Genomic DNA, 22015 nt, shown 5'->3' with positions numbered 1-22015 from the left:
GGTGTGTGCGGTGGCCTTGAGGCTTCCTCTGCTCGGTACCCCAAGAGGCCAGGAGGAGCCACAAGGGGAGGACAAGACAGAACCGGCAGAGCAGCCGGGAGGAGGCGGGCGCAGAGCAGGACACGGGACAGGGAGTTGGGCGAGGCAGGTGGCCCCTGCCCGGCGGCCCGAGGAAGGCTTCTGGGAGCACCGGCCTCCGCTGCGCTTTGCTGGGCTGTTTGCTTTGGTCGTGGACTGCTGCACACAGGTACTGGTGGCCCTGGGTGGCTGGCGGGGCGACGTGGCAGAGGGCGTGGCCTCTTGGGTTGGCAAAAAAACCCTGAGCTTGGCAGGCCTGGGTGGCCACAGTGGACTGGCCAGCAGGCCTGAGGTGGCCAGAGTGGACTGGCCCGCGTGTGCGCAGGCTGGCGGCCTGGGGCCCAGCTGGTGGGGGCAGGGAGAGCCAGGGAGCAGCTGGGCAGCCAGGCAGATGGCCGGCTCTTTCCTTACCCAGCTGCCCGCCCCGGGGCCTTCCACTTCCCGGTCAGGGGTGACGCTCGGAGTGTCCCTGAGTCAGGCGAAGAAGAGGCGGGATCGCGGGCGTTTGTTCTTTGGAAACTTCCCGCCTTGACGAGTCTGTGACCCGCCCACTGCGGTGGCTTAGGAGGACGCGGAGGCGCGTCTCCCCAGGGAGGCCCGAGGCTGCCGGCCTCTGCCCCTGGCCGGGCCGCGACCACGTGTGCCCTCATTCCAGAGAGGGGACCCCTCCGGCCTGGCCCAGTGGTATCTGGGGACCCCTACTGTTCTGCTGAGTCGGGCTCTTCCCTCTCTTTTTCCAACCAAAAAAACCTTGAAAACAAGTTGCCGGTGACTTTGCAGATAGTTCTTGAAAGTTTTCTGTTTCGAGATCTCTGAGATATCGTCAGTTTCCGGGCCGCTCGGAGGTGGAAATAAGGAGACAGAATCCAGCCCGGGCGCAGCACAGTCACGCCCGCATCCTGGTCCCTCTCCAGCAGGGCCGCGGGCCGGGGAGCGCCCTGGGGCGGGCCTGCCCTTGGCGCCCTGACCACCTGGCTGGCCGTGCGGCCCCCTGCGGGGTCCTGCGGTGGGGGGGGGCGGAGGAGGGGCAGGGGCGTTGCCGAATGTCCGGCCCTCACCAGGGGGCGAGTCCGGGCGCGCAGCTCCAGCTCTCTCTCCCCGGCAGGTGCACCCCGCCGGGCTCACGGGGAGGTGGTTCTGCTGCCGGCGTGGCCGTTTGCTTGCTGGCTCCAGCGGGGTCCGCGGAGGGCCCGTCTCTCCCTGGCGCGTCCTCGACGCCCCGCGTTCACTCGCGAGCGTGGTGCTGCGATGCTTTCGGGTGCACAGAATGATGGTTTTTGAAAAACCCCACTGTTCCTACTGCATTTAAACCGTGAACTGTGTATGAAAGACGAGCGCCTCCTTTTCTTAAGCTCTCTCCTCGCGTGTCGCCCGTTCCAGTCCGCGGCTGGGTTCGTGTCCTGCCCCCTCAGCGGCCCAGGCCTGGCCAGAGCTTCCTGCACACGCCCGAGGCGCCCACCTGCCCTCTGCCCGGGATGTCCGTGTCGCCTGAGCTTGACTGGGACCTGCAGTGAGGCGTCCCGGCCGCCCTAGGAGTGGGGATCCTGCCCGGTGGGGGCCCTGCGGGACCTCGGGCCTGCTCGCCGCCGTGGGGTGAGCCCCTGTGGGGGCTTTGCGTGGGTAAAGATAGGACAGGGTGCCTGACTTTAGGGCTCTCCCCAGCTCCAATGCAGCACTGCGGGAGCGGCGCCAGGAAGGCAACTTAAACAATTATGACTCAAAATCACCCGTATAAGAAGCAAGTCCGGGAAAGCTGGTGTTTCAGGCGAGGAGGATTCGGCAAGAATTTCATTGCAGTGGGAGTGCTGAATCCCTCGACTTGGGGGTGATTTGTTGGCTCTGACGGAGTGAAGGAACCTGAGGAAGCTTCTCGTGGTCTTTGGGGTTTGGACTAGTCTCTGCATCCCTCACTTGCTCAGAATGACCGCAGGGTCCAGAGGGAGCATCTTTGCGGGATGGGGTAGGCCGGGAGCACGTCTGCTGCTCTCAGGCTTCTTCAGTGATCGTTAGAGTCTCTCACGGCAGGCGCTTGCCAGCCTGGCTTTAAAGAAATTGAAATGTGTCTAAATCATGTTTTAATATTAGCGGTAGATTTTGCTCTTGACTAGTCAATACATGAATCTTTTGGGTTTTTTTTAGTCTACGGTAGTGCCCCGTGTTTTTGCTGTTTTTACTCATGTTAGAACGTTATCATTAACTTTCCTAATTAGGGCTTTAAAAAAGTTGAAGTGACACTGGTCTCTGACGTTGTGTGGGGTTCAGGTGTGAACCCGCATCCCCGTGCACTTCACGGGGCTCCTCACCAGGTCTCTGTCCGTCCCCTGCACGGAGCTGACCGCACTCTCCCCGCTGACGTGGGTCTCCTCCCCTTTACTCCTGCTCACCGTAGCTTGTTCTTGCAGTCACATTTGTTTGTTTGTTTGTTTTATTTATGCACACAAGAGCTGGGGCACAGGCCAGAGGTGTGGGGGTGAGAGGACACACCAGAGACAGAGTGGGGAGCAGAACAGGCAGATGAAATCCACTGCTGAGGGGAGCAGCGGGGAGTCAGGAGAGTCTGCCGCGCCCTGTGGGTGGCTCCCTGGCTGGCGATTACACTCGTGCAGCGGAGGCTGCGGACAGCTTCACAGTGCTGAGACTATGTGCCATCAGGGTGGCTCCTTATTTTTAAATTTACTTTGATTTAAACTGGTCACTGAGAAGAAATGACTATGCAAGTGTCAACACTACTTTTGAGCCTGATGTTTCTTTAGCTTCAGTAATTCCTCCGCCCCTCCCCAGGTGTGTGCATCTCACGAGTGCGTGAGCCGGGGCAGCTGCGCCGTCACCGCAGTGCGGGGGCGACGTGACGGGGAGGCTGTGGCTTTGCAGCTGCAGGCACAGCGAGCCCTCGAGGGGCGTTTGGGCGAAGCCGAGACATCCATGGAGCTCGCACGGGGCACGGCGGTGGGACGTTCCACGCCCGGAGTGAGAGCCTGGCCAGGAACGGACACCGGCGTAACCCAGCCTGCCCCAGGCTGGCTTGTGGCCGACTTCTTGGCCTTCTCTGCGCTCGTTCCCCCGTCTGTAACAGGGAGGGAATGACTTGGTAGAAAGTCATGAAGGATACACGGAAGCGTGTGTGTGAGACGCCTGGCCCCCTGGCCTCCCGCGCTTGTTCGCTGTCATCAGGACTGGTTTCCTGTGCAACAGCCTCCCGTGGCGTAGTTAGTAAAATTGGGAAAAGCCAAGCTCCAAGATTTTCTTGAAATGAACGTGGGTATTATTTTAAATGGAAAGTCAGTCATTAAAAAATGGTTATTCCTCTGCTTCTGAGGCTCTTCTAGCCTCTGTAAACATCTTTGAAACATTTTTACCAATGATTTAAAAATTTGCCTCCTCCTCCAATGTGTCTGCAGTTGAAAATACTTACTTTTGAAGTACTTCTTAGAAGAATCTTATACCTTTAAATCTGTGTGTCAAAAAAATTAAAATCACGTAATATGCATATTTAAATTTAACATTTGCCATTTGAAGTGCTTTTCTCCTACTTGACATTCCTTAATTTTTCTGTAAATTAAATTTGCACTTTGAAGTTTAAACACGACTGAAACTGCGACACACCTGGGTGGCCGGGCTTTTTGAAACCTGTTTGCCTCACTTTCTAGCTCGGTATCGGGCTTGCAGTTCGCACCGCACAGGCGGAGCAAACCCCAGGCTGCGGCGCCTGCCTCCTAAGTTGCCAGTTTTCCCGCCGATGTGTTTGGTTTTCCAGTCACTCCTCCAGCCGTGCGTCCACCTGTCCATCAACCCAGTACCGACATTCTCTGTGTCAGGCGTGTGTCTGGGGATGAATGTGATGAATTAAAAGCCCGAGGGCTGGGCCTCCCTGGTGTGAACGCTGCGCTGGTTGAGCGCTGCGCTGTGAAGCTGTTTGCAGCCTCTGTAGCGCCGGTTCGATCCCGGCTGGTCGCCGAGGGTCCCACATGGCGCAGCAGACCTCTCCTGCCGCACCCGCTGCTCCCCTCAGCAGTGCACTTCGTCAGTCTGCCTGTTCTGTCCCCCGCTCTGTCTCTGGTGAGTCCTGTCACCTTCCCGCGCATCTTGTCTGTACCCCGGTTCTTGTATAAATAAAGAAAAAAAATCTTAAAGCAAAACAAAAAAACCCGAGGGCGCCGTGAGCAGCGGTGCACACACAGGCCAGCCGGGACACCCTCGCTTGGTTTCACAGCTCCCCGCTCTCTTTCATTTTTGATTATTTCACTTAAAGCTAAAATGAGATAAGGAAACGAAACATCTTTCTTTAGCTGGTATATTTTTGGTGGCATGGAATGGAAATAGGAAATGTATGTCGTGGGCCCGCTGGCGTGGCAGCGGGGCACGGAGTCAGGCAGGGCCTGCTTCTCAGGAAAGCGGGGGTCGCGGTGTGTCTGAGGCGCAGGAGGGACGGGCCAGCCTCCCTCGGGCCACTGCTGCGTCTCCTCCCACCCCTGACCCCAGGCGGACGGGCCCCTCCCCGCTGTGGCCTCAGGCCAGGCCCCATGTCAGGGCCCGCCCATGCCCGGCACCCCACCCTGCAGATGAGCCTGGCGTACCCCTGCCCTGGCTGCTCGGTTTGACCGCGAAGCCGCGGGGACCCGGCGGGGTCGGTGCAGTGTCGAGAGTGTTTTCTTGGCTGAGCAGCCGGGGCCGCAGTTCGTGCGCAGTGGAGCCCTGAGGGGCTCGTGCGTCTGGTCTGGACACAGGCGCCGTGTTCTTAGAGGCGACTGTTCACCTCTGCGGCGCCCTCTGCCTTGGGAGTTCAGAATAGAAGCCTCGATCCCACTGCGCAACTGACTTCATTAGCAGGAGTGATTTCTCTAAATAGTAGAAACTTGTTTCCAGTGACTTTGAAGTCGAGCATGGAGTGTTTTTTTTTTTTTTTTTTTAATAGAGGAATGTTTTTATTTATTTATTTATTTTTGTTTTGTTTGTTTATACAAGCACTGGGTACAGTCAGAAGCGCGGGAGGGTGAGAGAATCCACCAGAGCCAGAGCGGGGAGCAGAGCAGGCAGAAGGACCGAAGGACACTGCTGAGGGGAGCAGCGGGCGGCAGGAGAGGTCTGCGCGCCATGCGGGACCCTCCTCCGGTGGCCGGGGAGCAGCCGGGGATCGAACCGGCGCCACAGAGGCCGCGGGCAGCTTCGCAACCCAGCGCTCAACCGCTGCGCCACCGGGGAGGCCCGAGCATGGAGTGTTTTTATGCATTGGTTGGGGGGAACTTTAACAAGGCAGTTTTCTCCTCTGGAAACGTGAGGTGACCAAGCCCTGACCCCGCTGGGGCCCCTGTCGGATGGGGTGTAGAGGTGTGAACACTGGGGGGCCCTTGAAAGCCACTTGAATGTTATTTCCAGCCCCCAAAGCCTCGTTCCAGTGGGGCTGACGTGGGGAGGAAGGGGCCCCTCGCCAGCAGCTTTTCCTTTGCTGTTTCTCATGGGCTGTGATGGAGTCTCTGTTCCGGAACGTTCTCCCGGGCCGCGGGAAGTGCTGTCTCAGAGTGGAGCTCCTTTAAAGAAGCCTGCGCTCGCTAAGCTCAGGTGAGTGGGTCCCGCAGGGCCTGTTTGTTTTGTTAGCGCGTGGCCCGGCCTGCCGCTGCCGCGGGGCCTCCGCCCTCGCCACTCGCGCCTGCCCCTCCGTCACACGCGGCGGCCGGGGCAGAGCAGACCTGTCAGCTGAGGAGATAAAAGAAGCTCGGGTCCCTGCCATCAGCCGGGCCCGCCGCCGGCTGACGCACACCGGCCCGTCCTCATGTCCCCCGGCTGATAAGGGCCTTGGCTCCCTTCCCGCCGCTGAGCCGCGCGGGGAGGCTTTGTCTGCGAGGGCAGGTCTGCTGGAGCGTGGAGCTCCCCGGCCCCGCCCTGCTTGTCTTGACTGCGGGCCAGGTTCTTGTCTGTTTAAACCGTTGAGCTTTATTTCTGAATTGTTTGGCAGAAAAGGAATGTTTGTTAGCAGAAAATATGTTTAATTCATCACGCGCCCTGCGCGGCGGGCCGCCGGGAGACGCGGAGTCTGGCGTTGGTGTGAAATACGGTGGCAAGTTTGGCGGTGGGGGGGTTGGTCGGTGTCACGTTTAAAAACTGTCACCAGCATCTGTGTTTTCGTCCCGATGGTCTCAAACCCGCGGGGCGGGAGACGCCCGACTGTGGGCTCAGCGAAGCCGGCGGCCGTGACCACCCGGCACCCCGTTCACCGCCGCGGCCTTTCTGCGGGAAGACGGGCCGGCCAGGAGACGGCACGCCGGGGGTGGGGACCTGCTGGCGTCCCGGACACGTGACCAGGAGTCACAGACCCGGCCAGAGCCCGGCCCTGCTCTCGCGGTGCTGACCGAGTCTGAGCCGCCACCCTGTGCGGTCAGAAGGTCGCTCGCCCCCGGAGCGGCTCGCTGTGGGCCCCCGGGAATCCAGAAAGCACAGAACTGCCATGTCACGTCGGCTCGGGAGGAGGCTCCGGCGGGCCTGGCGCGGGCCTGAGGTCAGCGCTGGTTGGAAGCCCAGTCTGGCGCTCTGACCGCAGCTTCCCCGCCGTCCACCTAAGGAGCAGGTGTGCAGGGCTTCTGCGGGGCCAGTGTCTCAGCTGGCCGTGCGCTCGGGGTCCGCCACCAGCAGCCTGAGCCAGGTGTCTTGAGGCAGAGACACACCCAGCGAGGCGTGCACCGGCTGGTCGGGGAGTGTGTGGCTGAGACCCCCTGGACCTGCCCTGGACCCACCCTGTGTCCCCCAAGGGCAGCGGCTGGGAGGGGCTGATTGTGTATTGTGGAGACTGGACAGACACAGCCTCTGGGACGAAGGTGACCCGCAGGGATCCAGACTTGCTGCGAGAGCGAGTGGGGGTAGGTAGCGTCCCCTCGAGGGCTCCCCGGGGGGCCAAAGGGGGGCATGGCGTTGCCTTGAGGGCTCCCCTGTGGGAGACTCAGCTCCGGCTTGGGCGGATCCTGGCGCAGAAGCCCCTCGGGGCGGGGCCTCGCCGCAGAGCCGGGAGCGTCGCGTGTTGAGTGCCGGGTGTCCCGACCTGGTGGAAGAGACGAGAGTCACCTTTCAAATCAGGTCGGACTTGGGAAGGGGTTTCTCCTGGAAGGGCATCGCGTCAGCAGGCTGCTTCGTGCTCTTAGCCCAGCCGAGCTTTCTGGGCGCGCTTGCGTGGTGTGGGGGCGCCGAGGCGTCGGCTCAGCCCCACTCACCTGCGCCCCGTCCTGGGCGTGCGACCAGGCCACGCCCGGCCGAGCCTCTCGTTTGCACCTGTGAGGCATCCCGTCAGGCTCACGGTCTTGTTTGCTTTCTTGACCCGGTCCTGTGCAGTCACTAAGAATATCCACCCTGCCTCTTACAAAAGTTTTAGAGTTGAGCACAGTCTGCGGAAAGGGGGGTGTCTGTAGGCGCGGCCACGGGCTCCAGCCTCCCGGGTGACCCCCCGGCCTGGTCTTCCGGGGGGGGTGGCCCCGACATTCTCTCCGTCACTCCCGGGGTTCCGCACTGCAGCACCCGCTCTCACTCTGGCTTCTGCTGCTGCCGCCCGCTGCCCAGGGCTCCCCACAGCCGCATTCACTGCTCATGCTGGAAGGACACGAGCCTCAGGGCTCTGCAGGCTGCGGACTCTCCCAGGGCCCAAGGGCAGTGCCCCCCCGCCAGCGCCCCCTGGGCAGGGCTGTGGGCAGTGAGGGAGCCGGCTCCGCCCGGCGTGGCATCCCCTCCTGACTGTCCTGCTTCTGGGCAGTGGCCCCAGCTGGGGCGGGGGCAGGTAAGAGACACACCTCAGCCTCCCGTGCTTCCCCGCAAGGCGCTGGGCCGCTGGGGCGGAGGTTGGCGGTTTGATGGCTGTGGAAGGCCAACCGGGTGCTGAGGTCTCCCCCTGAAGCACACCGTCTCATTCTTTCAGTAAATTCATGTTTTACGCCCTAGATTTGCTTGGAACTGCGGGGGAGATGCGCACTGGGCTCTCTAAGGAGACCCTCTGTGGGATGACCCGAGCTTACTGCTCTGCATACACAGACGTGAGACGGGCGGGCGCGCGGCGCCCAGATGCTGTCTAGCTGAACGCCCGCAAACCCCAGGCAGGCGCTGCCGCCTTTGTGGGTCACAGGGAAACGGAGGCCACGGGGGTGGATTTAGCCAACCTTGCGCGGTGACGCACGGCAGAGCCACGTCTGAGGTCGGGGCTGCTGGCCCCTCGTCCTGACGCTGCCCTGACCGGCTCCGGCTGTGGGGGCCAGAGCCGGCGCCTGCGACCTGGAGCTCAGCCCTTCCGCCTCTCCGGACAGTGACTCTGCGGCCCGAGGGGGTGCTGCGGCCTGCGTGGGGCAGCCCCTTGACCCTCGCCACGACGTGTCCACATCTTAAATCAGACCCAGGGAGCGTGGCCTTATTTGGAAGCAGCGTCTGGCAGTGCCGCCGCGTTGAGGATGCTGAGAGGGGTTCATCCTGCGACCCGTGCGGGTGCTCTGGCTCCAGCCACCAGCTCCGCACAAGCGAGAAGCAGGGGTGCCCTCGCTCAGCGGGGCGGCGTGACCGGGAGGCGGAGGCCCACGCGGTACGAGTGCAGGTCAGGAGCGGGGCCCAGGGCCGGACTCCCGGCGGGGTCGTCGCCAGCAGGGGGAGAAGGGCTTTCTGCTGCTCCGGCTCCGCGGCCCCCCACCGCGGTGGTGATTTATGTGGTGGCCGCAGGAAGTAACAGAACTGCTGGTTCCGAAGTGGTGCTGGCTTGGGCCTGAGAACCTGGCAGGAGTCCCGTGCCAAGGAGTGCCCGGATACCCGGATACCTGGATACCCGGGGCAAATCACGACGTTTGTCTCAGGTATTTCCTCGTGAAAGGGGATAAGAACAACACCCCCCGCCCCAGGCTCTCCTCGAGCCCATGTGAGGGTGCACGGGGCTGTCCGTGGGCTTTGGGGGGAGTGTGTGCTTCGCCTGTGATGAGCGGAGGGTTGTTTGTCTCCCCCTCCCTGCTCAGCCACTGGAAAGAGTGACTTCCAAAGAGGGCAGGGAGGACGGCCAGTCGGAGCAGGTCCCGTGGCTGTGGACTCACAGGCGATGACCCCGCTGCAGGGGATGGACAAACGGCCCCCTGGCTCCCCCCTCCACGCGGGGCCCCGGGCCAGAGCCGCCGGCGGCTGACAGTCCACTCTGGCTCGGTCCACTGGCTCACGGGGAGTCTCGGGGTGGCGGCAGAGCTGGGGGCTCCCGCACGGCCCGTGGAAATGGCTGAGGTTAACTTCAACCGTGTTTTCCATTTAGCTCAATACATCCACGTACGAGACCTCAGCGCGTGGTCAACGTGAACGTGATGTGGTGACGCCTTGGCAGGCTCACGCCTGCGCCTCTCGCGGGCACTTGACGGAGCAGCGCGCCTCACGCCGGCCAGCAGCGTCCAGGGCGGCTGGCTGGGGGCGGGGGAGGGGGCGAGTGCGGCTCCACAGCGTGCGGATCACAGCATAGCGCGTCTCGAGTTGTCTTTCTCCAGAAAGCTTCCAAGTTTCTGGGCCTAGGAGGCAATGAGTGAGCATGTGAGTGATCTTCAGAAGCACCTGTGAATGCTGACAGACTATTTTTTATCTTTGCAGGAAATAACCGGCTGCAAAAATACCCTTGAGAAACCTTCATCAGGTGCATGGTGGGCACCACGCACGCCGCTTAGATGAGCAGCTGCTAGGAAGGGAAATAAGTTAGAGTCTCGACTTGCAAAGAAGTTAGAGTCAGAATTCAGAACAGATCAGCAGGGTGCTGGCTGGAGGGTGAGCTGAGAGGCGGAGATGGACGGGCGCTCCCCTGGGCTGGACCCTGGCCGTGGCGTGTCACCGCGTGCAGCCCTGCGGGTTTCTCCCTCGGCGCTCATCCCCTTATTGAGCCCGTCTGAAAAATGACTTCAGATGGCACCGGCAAGCCCTCAGTAGGGGAACTTGCTTAGAGTGTTGGAACACAAAAGAAGCCAGAGCCTGTGGGGGGCGTGGGCTGCCCTGAGGGCGAGCAGGTGTTTACATGGACGGATGCTGAAGGGTGGGCAAGGCCAGGGGTCTGGCATGAGGCTCAGGGCGGGCAGCATGCTCTGGTGGGAGCTGCCGTGACAGCTCTTCTGAGTAGTTTTTAACCCATGGCTTTTTTTTTTTAATTTCATAAACCTAGATTTGAATGGCACTTCTACACTTGCTAGTTGGATGCTTTCTTTCTGAATTTTGGCTTTGGTAAATAGAAAAAATTTTGAATAACAACCAGAGTGGGAGGTTGAGGAGGGTCTGGTCCCAGGCACATCGGAGATGTACAGATGCACAGGGCACTTGGCCGTGTCCTGCTGTGCAGGTGTGCAGGGCACCGGGCATGTCCAGCTGTGCAGGTGTGCGAGGCACCGGGCATGTCCAGCTGTGCAGGGCACCGGGCATGTCCAGCTGTGCAGGTGTGCAAGGCACCGGGCATGTCCAGCTGTGCAGGTGTGCAGGGCACCCGGGCACGTCCAGCTGTGCAGGTGTGCCCATGAGCCCAGGCAAGATGGGGATGCTAAGAGCATCTTCGCCCAGGAGTGAAACCTCACTGGCAAGCCACGCCCAGCACTGGAATCTAACCAATCGCTGCTTGACAAGCTTTCCCCCAATCAGGGCACTGACTGTAAACCTTACTTGCATAAAGCAGACCCAGCCCCGCCCAGTTGTCTATATAAGCGGCTCCAGTTCAGCTCTGGGCCTTCAGCCAGGGCCTGGGGTGTCCTCCTGGCTGCAGCCCTGGCACCTCTGCTGTGATACTTGAGCTGCAGAGCAAGAGCTGTGAGGCCCCTGCCCAACCCGGACGGACTCTGGCATCAGGGTCACGGTTTCCTTGACTTGTGATGACACCAAACCTTACTTCCCCCTTCCAGGCACTGTCTTTCATGGTGCCTGCTTTTGTCAGGTTCAACAGATGATAATTAAAACAACTTTTTGAGAATGGAATTGTGAGACTTTTGCTCCAGCTCTCCCTCAGCGTCCTGTTGGCTTTGCCCGCCTGGCCGCTGCCTCCTGCTGGCTTGCTCTCACCGGTGCTTGGGGTATTCCTGGGCCCTCAACCCCACTGGGGGCTTTGAAAAAGGAAGACGTTCAGGAGCAGCAGGAGGAAGCCAGCGACTAAGCTGCCGGGAGGTGACAGGACAGGGCGCTCAGGAAGGGGAGACGCCCGCAGAGCGGCAGAGGGGCTGGGGCCCCATTCCAGGTGGGGAGGGGTCCCTCTTAACCATGCACACCCACGTTGCCCCATCAGCCTCCAGATTCCAGACTAGCTGGAGTCCCCCGTTTTCCACTTGGGGGAGCTGTAGTAGGCAGACTCGTCCTGGCCCCCGACCTGCCAGGCCTCACCTGGGCCTTGGAACAAAGGGCAGCCCAGCAGACGTGGCGCAGAGGCGCAGCCGTGTCCTCCGGGGGGGGGGGGGCTTTCCCGGCCCCGAAATTCCCCCTCCAGAGACAAGGCTGCAGAGTCTGGAGGTGTTGAGGGGCTGGTCCAACATCGCCGACAGTGAGGACCACTTACAGAACTCTGCAGATTGATAGGAAACATATTTTTAGCCCAGATTTCATCATTTTTAAATCTGCATTGTGCCAGGCCACATTACTGAGGAGGGCTTATTTTTTTTTGAGATAATTTAAATTGAACTGGTACTAATGATGACTAATAGAGCCCCGGGGTGGTGGTGTGGGGCGGTAGAGAAGGTGCTTGTAGCAGCTGCCTTCCCTTCGGGACAAAGGTGCTGGTGACTGTCAGGTCCCCTGACCCTGGCCGGCACCTCCTGGGCGTCCAGCCTGGCTGAGTTACTGCAGCTTCCAGCACCCACCCCAGACTGACCCTCGGTGTCCCCTCACCACGGCGCTTTCTCTCCACCTCTCGGGGACTCATTCGCGCGTCAGGTTCAGACTCAGTTACCCCCACCTCAGAGTCCCCTCGGACCTCCGCAGGGGGACACTCCCCTGCCCTTTCTCTCTCCTGCCTTTGCGTTCGGATGAGCCTGGTTTTGTGTGTGAAACTGTGAAACAGCAACAGGCTGGCTGCAGGCGGAGCGGGCCGAAGCAGCTGGGGCGCGAGCGTGTCTCTTCCAGTTTGCCGAGCAGATGAACCCACCACTTTCCTGTAAGACGCAGGCCAGTGAATTAAAAATAACACACGTCAGTGTTGATCACGTCTACTTGGTGACTTTATTAGAGTCGTTATTTTTATGACAAAACCATCTCCTTAATATGTAGCTTTAGTTTTTTTCCTGGCAGATATTTCCGGGGAAACGTGAATACACCTTTACGGGGCGTGGTTAGGAAAATGGACGTGGCTTACGGTGACTCACTTTAGAGGCGTCTTTTCAGAACCTCCTATGAGGGAAGCCGCGGCCTTTCTTCATGAGACGCGTCTGGGTCAGCACTTCTTCCTTGCTCAGCCTGTGCCTTTGCTGGTCACGGAGCTTAGATGAGGCGGGTCTGGCGGGGACAGCGCCGACCGGGCTTCTGATCCCTCCTCACCCTGCGCGAAGGCTGCAGAAGTGCTGTGTGCTGGGGCGGGGGACCCGCCGGGGTGCGTTTGTCCAAACCCATCAGGGGCCGTCAGGCGCCAGCTCTGGGTCCCTGATGCCCCAGGGTGGGGCATGGATCATGGCAACTCCCCGCCCGGGGAGGCAGCTGGTTATGTGGAGGCTGCGCATGTGGGGCTGGGGGTGAGCGGGGCACCTTTGGGCCTTCCCCTGGCTTTTGCTGTTGATTTAAAACTTCCTTTAAAATACGAAGTTTTGGGCCTCGCTGGTGGCACAAGGGGTTAAGCACAGCACTGTGACGCTGCCTGTAGCCTCTGCAGCGCAAGGATCCCCAGCCAGGGAGCTACCCACAGGGCGCGGCAGACCTCTCCTGTCTCCCCGCTGCTCCCCTCGGCAGTGGATTTCAGTGGATCTGCCTGTTCTCTTCCCTGCTTTGTCTCTGGTGAATCCTCTCACCCCCACACCTCTGGCCCGTACCCCAGTTCTTGTATTCATAAATAAATAAGTCTTTAAAAAATTAAAAATTAAGTCTTAAAAATTGATATTTCAAGTTCATTCACTTCGGGGTGAGTGCTGAATGAGGGAGACAGGGTTTCCCCTACGCACCCGTCTGTCACACACGGGACGCCACGGATTCGGAGCTCTGAGAGCTGCACTTAGCCTGTTCAGGCTGCCTTCTCTGCAGTCTCCTGAGCAGAAAGTCTGTGGCAGCGTGGCGGTGTGTGACCCTGCGGGACAGGAAAGGCCCTTCTCACCGAGAACTGGGTGTGCGGGGGCCACGCGAAGACTCCAGAAGGACCAGGAGGGAATTCACCATAACGGGGTTCTCTGGGGGGAACAGCACTGCGGGGAGGCGCCCTGGCCGCATGCCCAGCTCCCCCCTCGGCTTCTTCTCTTTCTAAGACTTCGGTTCTGACTCCGTCTGGATCCTTCTCAGAGTTGGCCCCGGGGCGGGGGTGGTCTCAGGAGCAGTCGGCGCATGTGGCTGGCGAGGGAGCGAGCGTGGACGCGTGAAGCACTCCCCGCGTCGCTCTCGGTGCTGCTCTGGGGGCCGGAGCTCGGGCTGATGCTGCGAGGTGAGTCTTGTCCTTGGAGCGTTCGCCTGCGCCGGTCTGAGCGGACCGCGCTCCCTGCACTTGCCCCTGGAGTCCTGCTTGCACGGTCGTCTCGTGGGGTCCCCGTTCTCGCCCCCCCGGCCTCCCCGCGCCGCCGCCGTGGTGACTTAGCGAGGAGTGCGCGGCTCTCGTGGGCTGCGGGCCCCTCCTGGGCGGACAAGGGGAGCCGCTGACCGGGGCGGGGGGTCAGCCCCCCGCGGGCTGCCCTCCGGCCACTGAAGCTGGTTTGAGCAGAGCCTTAACGTACATTTATTCCCGAGCGGCGTCCGCCGCGCAGAGCACACGAGGATGAGTGAGTCACGTGACGGCAACACGTGCTCTCAGTGTTGGCTCTTCCAGGTCGCGGGGTCGTGCTTGATGGAGGCGCCGTCACAGACGTCCAAGCAGGCGGCGGCAGGGGTGGGCGCGTGAAGGTGCGCTCGGCCCTCGGGGGGCAGAGACGCTGCTCGGTGCCTGCCCCTCCTGCCTCCCCTGGGTCCTGGGCCTCCAGTCAGGGCCTTGGGAGCCGAGACCTGAGGAGCCCCTGGGGAGCCCTTGGGCTGGAGGCAGCTCGCACGGGTGGGAAGCCAGCGCCAGAGCCAGCCCACGTCACTGCCGCCCTGAGGCTCGGCTGCTGCCTGCCTCGGTTTCCCCGGCCGCGGGGTGGGATGACAGATGCGCTGGGTCTGTGCAGCAGGCGGAGCCGGCCGTGTGGGTCCGTGGACAGCAGGGCTGGGCCTCCGGCGTCCTCTGGCTCATGGGTTGTCCCCGCTCCTTGTCCTCCCCGCCTCTCCTCGCGCATTAAGGCTTCCCCGGGCTCGAGGGAGCTCTCGGCTCGGGCTCAGCCGCGTCCCTGGCCTTGTTGCGCCTCCCCGGCCCCTCTGAGCCACGTCTGGGTGCAGGGGGCCCTGCCGCCCCCTCTCCGTGCCTCTCGGCCCAGCTTGGCCGCGTTCCTCTCTTCTGGAGGCCGCCCCCACCCCCAACCGAGCGGAGTCTCTGGCATTGGCTGGTGGTGGGGTCGCCCAGGGGGAGCAGCCGGCGTGGCCAGGGCGGGTCCGCACTCGAGCTTGGTAAGCGACACCAGTGCGGGTGCTTTTCTGCACCTGCTCCTGGGTTTTGGGGCTCAGAAGCGCACGGCTCACGAATGTTCTGTGACCCGTCACGGGAAGTCAGTGTCTCGATCTCGCCGCTCAATCCCAGCGAGCTGCCCTCGCTGGGTTGGGACACTCCAGGTCTCTGGCCCGTGTCTTTATCGTTAGTACCGAGGTGGTTCTGTCTGCGGGTCTTACGCGCTTGTCAGGTCCGTTGGTGAGGGACACCACCTCAGATGCGTTCACGTCGAGCCTTGGATCTGTGAAATGAACCTTAACACGCATTTTAGCTTTGCTTCTCTTCCTCACTGTCGCTTTTGGGTGTCGAGAGCTCGAGATAACAGCATCCCATTAGCACAGAATGAGAGAAAGGAGACACCTCAAAGACCGCGGCTCGTGCGGGGTCAGACACTAACACACCACAAAGCAAGGTCAGTGCTGCTGAGCGTGAGCTGGGAGTTTTCGTCCTCGCCTTGCACAGACGTGGTTTCCTTGGTTAAAAGGGCCGACCCCAGCCCAGCAGAGCAACCCAAGGTCCCGCCTGAAGGTGGGCCCGGCCTTGGCATCCGGAGGCCAGGGGGAAGCGAGACGCTTTTCCACACGCCCCTGAAGAAACAGCAGCTGCTGTGCTCGTAGTCAGGGTTCTGTGGACACGCCTGGGTTTGCGTCTTTGCTCTACACGGCAGCTGTGCAGACTGGTCTCTGGAAGCCGCCTGGAGGAGCCCTCCCCGCAGCGTCTGTGCTTCCTGGACGGCAGGGACCCGACCAGCCCTGCTGACGGGAAGGCGACCTCCGCTTTCTCCAGGGTTGGGCTCAGGAGCAGACGTGCCCCGTTTCTTCATGAAACCACACGCTGGAGCCACGTGGGGGTCTGTCTTCCAAGGTGTTTTCAGCGGTGATAACGTCGGTCATCCTGGCCGTCGTGCCTGGGGCCAGTGGCCGAGTCCACCCCGGAGCAGCTTTGAGAGACCCCGGGGCCTGCCCGCCGTCAGCCTCGGAGACGTGTGCTGTCCGGATGAGGACACGGGCCCAGGCATGGCACGGGCGGTCCCCCGGGGTAGGGGGGGAGGTGAAGGCTGGGCGGGCCTCGGGACCTGGGCGCCCGCCTCTGTGCCCCGCGTCCGCAGGGGGCTCCTCTGCTTGTGGGTTGAGGCTTGTTGAGCGACAGAAGGTCAAGGTCTGGAGATGCAGGGCAGAGACGTGCCTTCCCACGTGCGCCTTCCTCCTGAACAGGGTCCTCTTCACCTGTCACCACGGTGCTCGGTCCTCCTAGCAGCCGAGACGTGAGAGCTGTTGTTTCTCGGAGCGTCTTACGCTTTGAACGTCCCGGGCGGCCAGGTGCGCTGTGCCCCCCGCCGTGGGGATCGGAGTCTCCGTATCCCTATTTTAAGAGACATTTCAGAGTCGTTGGGTTCGGCAGCGCAGGCTGCGGTTACAGTATTTCCCCCTCAAAATGCAGTTCTCTAGTTGAGTTGTCAAAGACCAGACCAGCTTTTACTGTTAGGGCTCATTTTTACTCCGGAAGCACTAGCTGCCCGGGGGGGTCGGGTCCATTTACTGCCCTGTCACCGCAAGCAGAGATGCCTGCAATTGTTGTGGATGATCAAACTCCCTTTAAGTTAGATGTTTCAGTCATGAGAAAACAGTGACATATTTTTGCAAAATCTGAAGAACTCTGGAGGCATCGGATTTTAGCATTATCTTTAAATCTGTCAAATTATACCCATTCTTTACCAAATTCTGGGGAAAGAGATGAGAAGCCTTCTTCTAAGTCAGCAAACGGTCACCTGCAGGGACACGCCGGGCAGCGCGAGGGCGAGAGCCGCGTTCGCCAGGCCACGGGGCCCTGGTGTCCTGTCCTTGCTGGACTTTCACCCCTTGGGGCTTGCGTCGGTTTGGTTTTGTGTCTCGACTGACCAGCCTCTCGGCCCCTCCTTGGGTTCCGGCCTCGCGTTCCCATGAGCCTCCCCGGCCGTGTGGCCATGTCTGTGCAGTCGCCTGGGGAGTGGGGGTAGGGCCAGGTCTCCTGTCCTGGCTCAGGCCCGAGTGGGGCTTCGATCTGCCCCGGGGCCTGGAGTCAGGTCTCAGTGCTCGCCCTGAGCTGGCTGATGGCCGCTGCTCCTGTTGCCTCTGGAGCGCGCGTGGAGGCCACGCTGGGCTGTCGGGGCTGCTGTTCCTTGTGGAGAGAAGTTGGGTCTAATAGCCTCTAGCTGCGAAGGAGCAGCTGCAGCAGCCACGAGCCAAGCGGGGTGAGAAGCACAGACTGGCGCCCGGAAAGCCGCACCCACGGGGGCACTGAGGACTTCACGCTGGACAGACCTGGCCACGGCTTTCATGGGATAGGCACACTCCTGCGTGGGACAGGGTGGCCCTGGGCACGGCGAGCACATCGGGGGGCTCTTGGTAGGATGTCCAGTGTCGGCTGGTGGCACTGGGGGACGAGCAGGCACAAGTTAAAGGCAGAGAGAAGAGTTGCTGGTGCACAATGGAAGGGGCTGCTGGGGCCTGGGGTTGCGTGACGGGCCCTACTCGGCTATTTGACATCTTGAGGGAGGGTGGTTGCATGACAGCCAGCACCTCCTCTGCACCCGGGGTCAACCTGTGTTTGGGGGGGCCACTTGGAGATCCGCTCGCTCGCCACTCCCAGCACGCAGTGGACACTGCGACAGGACCCCAAGGTCTGTGCCTCTGACCGCCTGCCCCTCCCCTGCACCCAATCTGGTAGTGCCCCCATCTCAACTCCACTGTGGGAGCCACACGCGATGGGCCCACGCGGTCCCTGCCCCCGTCTGAGCTCCAGAATCTCCCAGGATGTCCCAAGGACGATCCGTGTTGTGCAGAGGACGGAAGAGGTTTCTCGTTTCTATGACTTAGTAACGGTCGTCGTGTGCGTGTCTGGTGTGCGTGTCTGGTGTGCGTGTGTGGCGCATGCAGGCTTCCTCCCAATAGAATTAGAGCAGGCATTGTCCTCTAGTGCGTTTGGAACGGTATCCAGGAGAGGGAACTAGTCGGGCCATGTGGAAGGAGCCTCTGCGCAGCCAGGGAGCCAGCAACGAAACGGAAACGTGACCTGCCACGGGGGAAAATTTTCCACTGGTAACGCTGCTGTGCGGGGATCACACCCAGACCACATCAGGAACTCTTAGAACTCAACAGTGGAGCAAGACAGACAAGCCCGCCCCATTTTCAGAAGGGCAGAAATGTTGAATAGACGTTTTCCCAAAGAAGAGCCCCAGACGGGATGCGCAGAGACGCTCAGCGCCCCTCGGGGGCAGGAGTGCAAACCCGAACACACGCGCGTGGCCTCGGCCTCTGGGACGACCGCGGTCCTGGCAGCCGGGAGGACCGTGCCTACGCGGGCGTGCAGGAGAGGCCCGCCCTGCGCCTGGGGTGCTCGGGGTGCAGCCGAGGGAGGGGAACCACCCGTGACCCCGCAGCTGCCTTTCTGGGCGTTTACGTGAAGAAAATGAAAAGTTAACTCGAAAGCGCATCCGCTGCCCCACGCGCCTCGGCGCGGTCCTCCCGGGGGCCAGGCGCGGAGCCGGCCTGGGTGTCGCCCGACGGACGGCGAGGACGGAGCAGGAGCAAGGGCAGCCGGGCACACGGGGGAGGCGTCCTCAGGGACTCAGCCTGGGGGAACATCCCAGAACATCCCCGGGGACCCCGCTGCCATGTAAGACCGCGGGGCGCCGGGTGGCGCGTGCCGTGTGGCTGGGAGCTTCCTTGGCTGGAGCGAAGACGCAGCAGGATGCTTGCCCGCGGCTCAGGAGAGCCAAACACCCCGCGCTCTCTCCCACGTGGAAACTCGCTCACAGCGCAGACTCGGAGGTCGCGAGCCCAGCGCGGTAGTTGCTAGAGGCGGCGCGTGGGGTGGGCGCCGTGGTGGGAGAGGCGGGAAGGGAGCACACTTCCTGAGCTCAGTAACCCCGAGAGACGGGCTGTAAACATCGCGACCCAGAGGGCGTATCTGGAAGCTTCCGAGAGCAGGTGGTCGAAGGTGGAGCATTCTGAATTCAGCGCTCACTCGCACCATTGATTTCCGTGTTGCCGAGAAAAGGGAGACTCTGTGGTGTCAACAAGAGCAAGTGAGAATTTGGTCACTACATTTCGTAGCACCTAGACTGCGCCAGGATTCTGTTCTGTTTGAGGCGGTTGCTAACTTCACCCCCTTAGGTGCCAGATCTGTGCTAAATACTCTCTTAGAAATAGCGGAACGTCATCAGGCTTAACTGCCCCACGTGGGGACGGTGCACAGGCTCACACACACCCTGAGGATTCCTCTTGGACAGGCCCCAGGGCGCGCGTGATGTCGCCGCTAAGCCAGGGAGGGGCCGCTCCCACACCGTTGCCCTTTCCCTGGTGGTGAAATACAGACGACCAAGCCTGCCGTTCGACCACTTCCAGCCGCGGCTGGTGTGCTCAGGCTCACGGTGGCGCCCGTCACCTGCACCGCCAGACTCTGCTTTGCCCCAAACAGAAACTCTGTCCCCGCCGAGAAATAGCGCTTCTTTCTCCCCTTCCCCAGCGTCCGTAACCCCCAGTCCTGCGTCCTGTGAACCCGGCTTTTCTGGAGATTCCATGCAAGTGGACATGTGCAAAGTGTGTCCTTTATTCCCACTGTTTTCATGGGGTGGAGCCTGAACCAGGGCTCCGGTCCTCTTCCCGGGCCTGGTATTCCAGAGTGTGCACACGCGCCTTCACGTTCCTCGCGTAGCCTCGCGTGCTTGACAGCAGTCTTCGCGTCGTCTGACCTTCCTCTGTATCTTACATGCAAAGGAGGATGCCGTGGAGGCTAATTTTATTCTTTCCAATTCTTTTGCAGGTTTGACAGATGAAAAAGTGAAGGCCTATCTTTCTCTCCACCCCCAGGTCTTAGACGAATTTGTATCTGAGAGTGTTAGTGCAGAGACTGTAGAGAAATGGCTGAAGAGGAAAAACCACAAAGCAGAAGGTACGGTCTCTCGCGGCCGCCGTGGCTCTCTTGCTAGCTCAGGGGGCGCCGCGGTGAGGACAACGCCGTGGATCCCCCCCCAGGTAGAAAGTAAACTCTAATTCCACCAGGGCTCTGTGGGGCTAGAGAGCAGAGAAGGTGCATTTGTAAATAAAAGCAGAAAGATCCTCGACTGAAAAAGAACTTTGGCAAATAATTCCCTAAAATTTGCTGAGCGAGGACCATGTTGAACAATGCAGAAATCACCATTAGACTTGGTTTTATTTCATGCTTATTCATTATAAGGAAATTGTTTCTATGTCAAGACACGTTTGTTACTACATTTTGCAAAAGGACTTTTTTTTTGCAGAAAGACTATATGTGTGTGCGGGTCACAGGAAAAGAGCTGTTGACTTTGCATTAGACATTTTATTCACACTCATAACCGTAAGAGCCGCTAGTCATGCCGTGAAGAGAAGTGTTGGCTCAAAGGATGTAAAACAAGCAAATTTCCTCCTGAACTGGAATTATATTAACATGTTGGATTTGAATCGTGTCGTATTTATTTTATTGTTGGTTTTACGTGGGCTTCTGTTGGGTCAGACTTGACTTCTCACGTCTACGAACATTGTTTCTATCATGGTTTTGGTTTTCTATGTGGAGTTAACTGTACGAGGGACTTTGGCATTAAACATGTGAAAAGATTTTCTGGACATGTATTTATTTTAACAAGAATGCCATATTGAATGTCGAGAAGTGACGGTGTAAGAGTTCCGCTGTCAGTGGTGTCCTGCTTGGAGCTGATTTTCCTCATTCCAGTTTTGAAAGTTTAGAATTTTCTTATATAAGTTTTAGGTTAAAAATATGTGAACTTTGAAAAAGGAGGACTTTTAGCATTGAGACTCAGCATTGTTTGAGCATACGTGTGTGAGTGTGTGTGCCTGCTTGTGCGTGAGTGTGCAAACGTATGAGTGCACGCGTGTGCTTGTATGCACGTGTGTGCGCGTGTCTGCGTGGAGTGGGGGGGAGGGAAGCAGAGACAGGGAGGTCCCCGAAGCAGCCTGGTCTTGTGCCTTCAGAGCCCGGCCTGAGGCCAGGGTTCCGCCCCTGCAAACCCCAGAGGCTTGAAAACAACGCGGAGGCAGGTGCGTTTCCCGGCGGGGGCTGTGCCGGAGATGGACTTAGTGGTAACACTTGTCCCAAATTTGGGGTGCTCTCAGATGTCAGGGGGGCCCCCAGGACTCAGCTTGCCCTGCTGGTCTCTGCTGCTTGCTGGGCGCCCTCACCCAGGAGGCGCAGACATCCAGTTATAAAAGTGAGCGCTGCTAGAACGCGCCTCGGAAAGGGGAGTTAGCGCGTGTTAACTATTGGAAGTTGTAGGAAGTGACTTCTGTTTTGTGTGTGACACTCTAAAGAGGAAATTACAAACAGGTGATTTCAACTCAGATATTGTTCTCATATTATTTCTCTATTATTTTTTATAATAGATATTTCTATTGTATTATATGAGAAGTATTATTTAATATTAAATAATATTCTCATATTATTTCTCTATATCTCTATTATTATTTCTCTATTTCTCTATTATTTCTCCTATTATTTTCTCCTATTATTTCTCTTCCCTGGTTGCCGCCCTCCATGTAAAACCTCTATAAAAGCCTGAAAAAGCCAAAAAAAAAAAAAAAAAAAAAAAGAGACACTCCCGAGCGCACGTAAGGAGATGCAAGGTGTCGCTTGTGCTTCTGCTATTTGTGCGGGGGAAGCACAGCCCCATCTGTCGCCCCCAGGCGCGCGCTGTCACGCGGGGTTCACGCTGCCGGGGTTTACCGTGGAAGTCGCGGCGGGGCTGGCGCGCCGGGGATCTCTGCGGCGAGTTCGCCAACGCTGTGCGCCACGAGCTGAGCGGCTTCCCGGCGCCATGTGGCTGGCAGGCGCTGGGGAGAAGGCGCGGGGTCCTCGTTAGTTTACCAGTTACAGTCCTTTTCGGGGTGGGGGGCCCCTCCTGAGCGCTGATGGCACCTGGGGGAGGGGCGGAGATGGGGCCACTGGTTCCCTGCTCTTCATCTCAGACAGAAGTTGAGAGGAACGTCTCCTTGTGCCGCGTTCCAAAGGTGCCAGGGTAGTAATATGTTACTGCCAACAACACAGAGCCCGTTTTCTCGCGGGGAAGTTATTTCTATAATCGGGAATTTTTTTTTCCATTTTGCAGTAAGATGCAGCCCGGGACTCAGGCTCACCGAGATTAAGACCTTTCTGATCCGCAGCCCCTTTCAGAGCCGCCGCGGCCCCTTTGACTCGCTCGGCTCCCAGATCTTAACGTCCCGGCCGCTTTGCCTGGAT

General features: G+C 59.8%; 1 protein-coding gene across 9 annotated transcripts in view; it reads left to right on the top strand.

Moving 5' to 3' along the window:
* Positions 1-22015, top strand: part of PDE10A (phosphodiesterase 10A) — a 145210-nt gene that overhangs the window by 62329 nt on the left and 60866 nt on the right. For 5 of the 9 annotated variants that reach the window (XM_054697968.1, XM_054697966.1, XM_037520703.2 and 2 more), the window contains exon 2: positions 19568-19696. In XM_054697968.1, the coding sequence (XP_054553943.1) occupies positions 19568-19696 (129 nt within the window). Of the gene's footprint in view, positions 1-47; positions 248-9505; positions 9695-19567; positions 19697-22015 lie in introns of those variants that run through there. The other 4 variants (XM_054697965.1, XM_054697964.1, XM_054697967.1 and 1 more) reach the window with 3 other exon arrangements.

This window comes from Talpa occidentalis, unplaced genomic scaffold (genome assembly GCF_014898055.3).
Source record: "Talpa occidentalis isolate TD23 unplaced genomic scaffold, MPIMG_talOcc4v2.1 talOcc4.2, whole genome shotgun sequence".
Lineage (NCBI taxonomy): Eukaryota > Metazoa > Chordata > Mammalia > Eulipotyphla > Talpidae > Talpa > Talpa occidentalis.
This window is presented reverse-complemented; position numbering and strand designations above follow the sequence as displayed.